General features: G+C 38.4%; 1 protein-coding gene across 1 annotated transcript in view; it reads left to right on the top strand.

The window, feature by feature from the left end:
- The first annotated feature begins 720 nt into the window (after positions 1 to 720).
- Positions 721 to 7121, top strand: part of LOC139711297 (low-density lipoprotein receptor-related protein 2-like) — a 69167-nt gene continuing 62766 nt past the window's right edge. The window contains exons 1-5 of the mRNA XM_071623202.1: positions 721 to 847; positions 2501 to 2632; positions 3949 to 4148; positions 4734 to 4921; positions 6106 to 6327. Coding sequence (XP_071479303.1) covers positions 721 to 847; positions 2501 to 2632; positions 3949 to 4148; positions 4734 to 4921; positions 6106 to 6327 — 869 coding nt within the window. The remainder of the gene's footprint in view (positions 848 to 2500; positions 2633 to 3948; positions 4149 to 4733; positions 4922 to 6105; positions 6328 to 7121) is intronic.

Here is a 7121-nt window from a genome sequence, read left to right as displayed (position 1 = left end):
ACGTAATTCATAAAGGCAGACAAAGCACAGGAAGGAATGGTACAAGAATTGGTCACAAGTGGAACGCAAAGGAAGTGCGGATATATTGTGAATAGACTACTTCGACACCAGCGTAACAACATTCAGAATAAAAAAAAAAAAGGACAAGAAGTGACGGCAGACTGTGTGTGTGTGTGTGTGTGTGTGTGTGTGTGTGTGTTTGTGTGTGTGTGCCTGTGTGTGCGTTTTAGGTATCATAAAAAAAATGAAAAAAATCATGTCTTTTCTTTATCCTTTTTTTGCACAAAATTCTTCCTTTTTCATTCGTAATATTGACAATGTGGAATTATTATGTTGTCATAATGAAATTTGTATTATATTGCAATATATTAACTAATTTGTGTATTTTTGTTCATATGAAAAAAAAAATAAAAGATTGACAAAAGCAAAGACAAAATGATGATTCAGACGAATAAACCTCAATATGCAGTTGTCCCTCAGGATCTTAAGGCGAGACAAGGAAAATAAAAATAATGTTTTAATTTGAATCAAACGGTAAGCTGGGGTTTTCGATCCAGGTCTCTTGCGTGCTGATGTTGCACATTAAAGGAAACAACCAAACCTCGTTTCTGTGCGGTGACCGTATCAACATTGAGCCCTCATTGTAAGTAATGTTGGGCGACTAGAAGACTGTAAAATGATTGAGGCAATATCATTGCGTGTGACAGTTGGCGTTACTTTATGGTTTCCTCCACAGCCTATCTGATCGTCACCTCATCGCCTGCCTGGGCCGGCCGAGGGAGGGGGCGTGGTCGTAGCAAGATGCCCTGTCCCCCGGGTTTCCGACGTCAGAAAAACGGATGTACAGGTCGGTGAACCGAGTCTGCCAGTCTATTTTAAACAGAACGTCTTTTGCATAGTCTATCAATGTTTGTAAATGTTATATATACGCGCTCTCTCTCTCTCTTTCTGGCTCTCTCTATCTGTCGTCTTGTCTCTGATATGTCTGTGTGTTTTTTTGTTTTTGTTTTTGTTTTTGCAGAGTGCCCGCGTGTGTGTGGGTGTGCGCCTGTGTGGAATTCAATACAATACACCTGTTAAACCAATTTTGTCATGGCCAGTCCCCGGGGCAGTCCCGGCTGAAAAATAGCCCTCTCAATATTTCAGTATTCAACTTTTTTTTATTTTATTTTTTTTTTAAAGAGGAAGAAAACACGACGACAGTTTTAAGATGTAAGCCATTTACATCAAAATTTGTCAACGAAAATACCAACTATGACCATCAATTGAATGCATTAACATTGCTAAGTGCATGGTGTGATAAAAATATCAGGCGTTAAAATTGATGAAATTGTTATTTCCATTTAGTGCATATATCATAATTGTCTCTTTCACTCAAACTACTGATGAGTCCATCATATGGTTTTGATCACATTTCACTAAAATGATAGATTATGTGGTAAGTATTAGGATATCGGGGGAGGGGGGCATTTCATGAAGCGTTTTGGTCGGATATATTTTTCTGACAAACTGTTATAAGCTACTGAAATCCTTGCATCTGATTGGCTGAGAGCAGATTTGTCCCACCAATTCGTCGGACAAAACGCTTCACGAAATGCCCCCACATTCGACTTACCTGGTAAATCATTTATAGGCATTTTTTTTTTTATATTAACACAATAAATCAAAATGAGTTTTTTTTTGTTTTGTTTGTTTTGTTTTGTTTTTTGTTTTGTTTTTAAGAGACTTGGTCGGGAAGTATCAAGGCAATGATAGATGCTGGAATGGAATTAATTTCGTCATTGCCAAACCGCAAAATGCAGTTTGATCTGATATTTGGCACATACTTTAATAGTTTCTATTTCTACCTCTAACTTTAGCTGGTATTTCAGTCCTTCCTCGAAACTTGTTTAGCATCTAGACGAGACAGTGTACTGAGCTTCCGCCATTGTGAGCTGGGCTGCACTCCTTTTCACATCAAAATGACAATTTTGATCTGTAAAACAATGTCATTAGAAACAAATTGACGGTGAAGAAGAATTCAATCTGAATCACACTATACACAAATGATGGGCATTGTTTTAAAGTAAAGACGTACAACTCAAATCAGTTGGCCTAAATTGTTGTAATAAGGTGAATGCTAGTAGATGAGTCAACTTCGATAATGGACCTCATGCCGAGTGTAGAGTTCCGTCGGATTTTTTCTCCTGGGGAATCTCTTTGGTCGGACATCAAAGTACAATGTATCAAAGGTTAGTGATCAAGTTCGCTTGTATGCTGCCCTCTAACGTCGTATGCGTTACATTAAAAGCAGACGATCGGGCCAAATTTGCCATCATGAGCCGGGCCGGGACACAGATGTTTTGCTTCATTACTTTATCGATGGCTGCAACTCGTTTAACGTCTCTCCGTGTGCCGTGATATCATGGTACGATTGTAAAGTTTTTCGCTTCGAATTCATTGCTTGTTTGATTAACGTTAGACTTTCTATAAATTGTTGGTGTGTTTGTTTGTTTTCTAGACATCAACGAATGCAAAAGCGGTGGTTATGCACAGTGCGGCCAGCTGTGTATTAACTCATTGGGGTCGTACCACTGTGCCTGCCTACCGGGGTATTCTATCGGCCCAGACGACTGGTCCTGCCTTGCGGGAGGTTGGAACCCTTCTCGTTCATATACTGTGACTTTTCTAAGCTCTTGATTTGTAATTACCATCAGTGTTAGTCTGAGACAGTGACAGGTTTATCCTAAATGTCACAGAGCGAGGATTATGTGTTTTACTAATACTAATATCCAGCTAATATCTTTATTACTATATACTACACAGGCCGGGCTCCACACTAACTTTTTTGTTTGGTGGCCCGATGGGGCCACCAAAATCGTCAATTTCAAATCTTTGGTGACCCGCGAGAAAAATTTGGTGGCCCGAAAAAACACACAATAAAACACATTAAAAACTCTTTTTTTTAAAAAATGAGTCAAATATGTAAGTTTTGCCCTTTTTCGAAATTTGGTGGCCCCGGGCCACCGTTAGAGTCGAGCCCTGCTATTTTATGACTCAGATGAGGCCATGACAACTTTTTGTTCTTTCTGTTGTGATAAAAAATCGTCAATTTCAAATCTTTGGTGACCCGCGAGAAAAATTTGGTGGCCCGAAAAAACACACAATAAAACACATTAAAAACTTTTTTTTTTAAAAATGAGTCAAATATGTAAGTTTTGCCCTTTTTCGAAATTTGGTGGCCCCGGGCCACCGTTAGTGTTGAGCCCTGCTATTTTATGACTCAGATGAGGCCATGACAACTTTTTGTTCTTTCTGTTGTGATAAAAAAGCACCATTATTTCTTCACATTGAATGAGTTTTAGACTGATTCAGTCAGACCCATAACCATTATTATACAAAGAAAGCAAAGATAACTGTCTTAATATAACCTATTGGCTGCAAATTTACAAACTGGCCTGCGCCTGGTCCTGTGACCTTGGAGATAGAATCTAGGCCTATCTGGCTATACCGGTACCCTTCCTTACAGTACATGAATCATTGATTGAATGTAGTCTAAAATAGAGGAACTAGAATTGGTCATTTGTTGATTTATCATGCAGCATTTTCATATTCTTTGCGTGATATTGTGGGGATTTCCTTATCATTTGCGAATTTTTGAAAATAACTACAAAACAAAAAAGAAAAAAAAAAGATGTGTGATATACTCCAAAATCGATTTAAATGATAATATTTAACAACAACTCATAATTTATCTGCATGGCCTTAATCCTGTCAAACAAGGGAGTGTTTGAAGATATCTAGATTTTCTATAACATTCTATAATCTAGGAAAAGTTGGCAAAATGAAATGGTCAGCAAAAAGTGAAATGCAATACCATGGCTCCATATCACCACAGATAGGCCTACTGAATGCTACTGATAATGCTTGGTCCCCCTGCGGGCCTCTCACTGTTGCTCACTACCACAGGAGCCGAGGCAAAGATCATCTTTAGCCACAGGGATAGCATCTCAGAAGTTGGTTTCCAGGCAGTTGTCCCTCGTCGCAAGGTGACCAACCTGGGCACTGTCTTGTCCCTCGGTGTCCACCATCGCGAACGACTGGTGTTCTGGATTGATAGGTCCACAAACCAGATCAACCGCAGGGAGCTGGGCGGAGGCGAAACAGAGGTTGGGGTCAAAGTGATTTCAAATCGATACTTTTTTGTGTGTGACAGAAGTGTACATAGCAGCATACAGCTGTTATCATATCAGTAAGACTTCAGAACTATTGATAATCGTTTTTTATATATGTTTTGTGGTGTTTCTATGAGTGTAAGTCAGAGAAAACGATATTTATTTGATCATGAAGAGTTATCTTGAAAATTTGTGTGAGATCTATTGTTTGAAGAATTCAGCAGATGACATATTTTGTACTTGTCTTGTTTGATTAAACAGTCAATTTAGATCCAAATTATAATGATCATAAACTTTTTAAACTCTGCAAATATTAGTTGCGAAGTGTTCATATTCATTGGAATTTGTTTTACCATGTTTTGTTTTTATAGTCTAGACTTTCAAAAAGAGCAGAAAGATTAAACAAAAATGGTCTGGAGTAATGCAAGAATTATACATACCTTATCTTTGTTCATCTACTGCTTTTTATTCATTAGATATTATATGGTTGTTCATAAGTGTTTATAATTCCAGCACAATATTTTCCCTTCACCATTGAAATGGAATTGTTTCGCCTTGGTTTCACTTTGATCTCGGTAGCATGTTGTATCCAGGAACATCTATCAGCCCGAGGGTCTGGCGGTGGACTGGGTGCATGACAAGATCTACTGGACCGACTACCGTCTGAAGCACATAGAGCGGTGTGACCTCAATGGCTCCAACAGAGAGGTCGTCTTCAGCACCGGCAAGAGGAAACCAAGAGTCATTGCCCTGGATCCTTTCGAAGGGTCAGTTGAAGTAGCCTCAAATAAAAACAGCAACGAATCAAAAGTAGTTCCACCTGCCCTGTGGAAGTCTGCTCAATCTTTTTGTCGTCGGTCGGATTTTTCCCCAAATGAGAACCAAATGTTCCAACTGAAAGTCAATTTAGAGCAACAGTTGTGTAAATAAGCATTGATGGTCATTTTACACAAGACTTGTGTCCAGTTTTTGATAGAAACTTTCTGCTAGAAACCTGTGTACAGTTTCTGATAGAACCCTCAACTGTCAAATCTACTGTAGATGTGGCCAGACTCTCCATGCACAGCCTAAATGATAGCTTTCTTTCAAAGAATTTGCCAACCATCACATTTGTAAAGATGAGTCGAGTATGAGTCATGTACGACTGCATGACTCAATCCTTGAAATGACAGAACCGGTAAAAGGAATGCACATTGTAGACCTGAAATCTTGAAGGAGTTCAATGACTACGTGCTGCCATAAATGGCTTGAGGTGGGCGTCAACAGTTGAGCGAGATCAAGAAAATTCCAAATTTGTATTTCAGTGAAATGCAGCATGTGCTCCTTGCTTTTACTTCATTTTATTTCTCATAACAAATATTGGTTGAGTAAGTGACTGACATATATTAAGAAAGCAGTTCCATCATCGTTCTAAAATAGACATGCCAGATGTTGATTATATGTGAAAAAGTGTATCTTTTAATGCCAAGAGGAAGGTGATTTCAGAATGGTATAATTCTTGATGTTTTGAGTAGATTATTTTTGGTTGTCTTTTTTTTTGGGGGGGGGGGGGGTAGGGGAGGGATGGTGCACTGTTTTCATTTTCAATGACATGCTTCTTAAGTTTGAATAGGATCTAATTGTAGCGATCAAACTCCAGATCCATAAAGTATTTAAGTTTATCATAATGCATCAAAATGCTTAGGATTGAGCAGATATGAAAGAAATTGCCCATGTGTGTGAGAAATAGTATCCCCTTGATCACTTGTGCCAGGGACCAGCCCAATCTGATTTCATAAATGGCTCAAATATTTGATATAACACTGAATAATTTCTTGCATCCTTGTTTATCATACCTGTAGCCTTTTTATTTTCTTCTTTAGGTCTCTTTTTTTTTTCTTTTCTATACGATGTAGTCTTCCACTAATTTTTTTACAAAAATTGCTGTCTATTTTCCATTAAAACCCACCAGGTACATTTTCTGGAGTGCCTCTGCCAAGACGGACAAGATTGAAAGAGTGTCCACCAATGGTAGAAAGACCAAGCGAGTTGTGAAAAACAGGATCCAGACCATCAGGAATTTTGCGGTGGATGTTGTCGACAAGCGCCTGTACTGGATGGATATTGGAAGGAGAAAAATCGAGAGTGTGAGATACGATGGAAAAAGGAGGGAGGTTGTCCTGGAAAGTGTCAGGTGAATGCACCTAGTTTGAAATACTCAATGTTGACCCATGCTAAGAGACCCATGTCACAAGACAAACTTTTATTGAATATTGATAATAATTGCTTTTGTGAACACAAAATGAAAATAAATTGAAATCAGTCAGTCAGTCAATCAATCAATCAATCAATCAATCAATCAATCATGCTATAAGCAGTTTATTATTCATTAAAGTGTGTTTATTTGAAAAACTGAGATGTTCCATTCTGAATTTAATAAGCAAGTTATTGGAAGAGTGTGATAATGACTTTGCAGGTGTACATTTCTAGTGTTGAATACAGAGCGTGGACATGCAGCAATTGACTACATCCATTTAATAATGGTAGACTGATTACTGATGTATCATTAATGGTATTTTAAAGTATGAAAGAAGGTTTCTTTGTGTGAGATGGTGTGATAACAGGGGCGGATCCAGGAATTCCATAAAGAGGGGGCACATTTACAAAATTAAATGGGGGCGCACGCACCCCTCCCCCATTTTTTCTTTTTATTTCTTTTGTTTCAACAAAAAATAAAGGGGGGCGTGCGCTGGTTGCGGTCCTCCCTGGATCCGCCACTGGATAAGTATAAACTACCATGAAATACCTTGGAAGATAGTGCAGTACGCTAAACTTTTTGGTAATGTGCTGCCTTGTCGAATATCTTTATGTTGACTCCAATCCATGAAAACTTGAGACCAACCACGAGAAACAAGGAGAAACTTGCACTTTTTCCCAACGTATGAAATATATACTTTGACAATATCACCATTTCTTTAACCTTTATTG

Source organism: Diadema antillarum, unplaced genomic scaffold (genome assembly GCF_040938485.1).
Source record: "Diadema antillarum isolate AM-2024a unplaced genomic scaffold, OU_Dant_1.0 seq00001638_RagTag, whole genome shotgun sequence".
Classification (NCBI taxonomy): Eukaryota; Metazoa; Echinodermata; class Echinoidea; order Diadematoida; family Diadematidae; genus Diadema; species Diadema antillarum.
The sequence above is the reverse complement of the archived record's forward strand: the minus strand, read 5'-3'. Positions and strand labels throughout refer to the sequence as shown.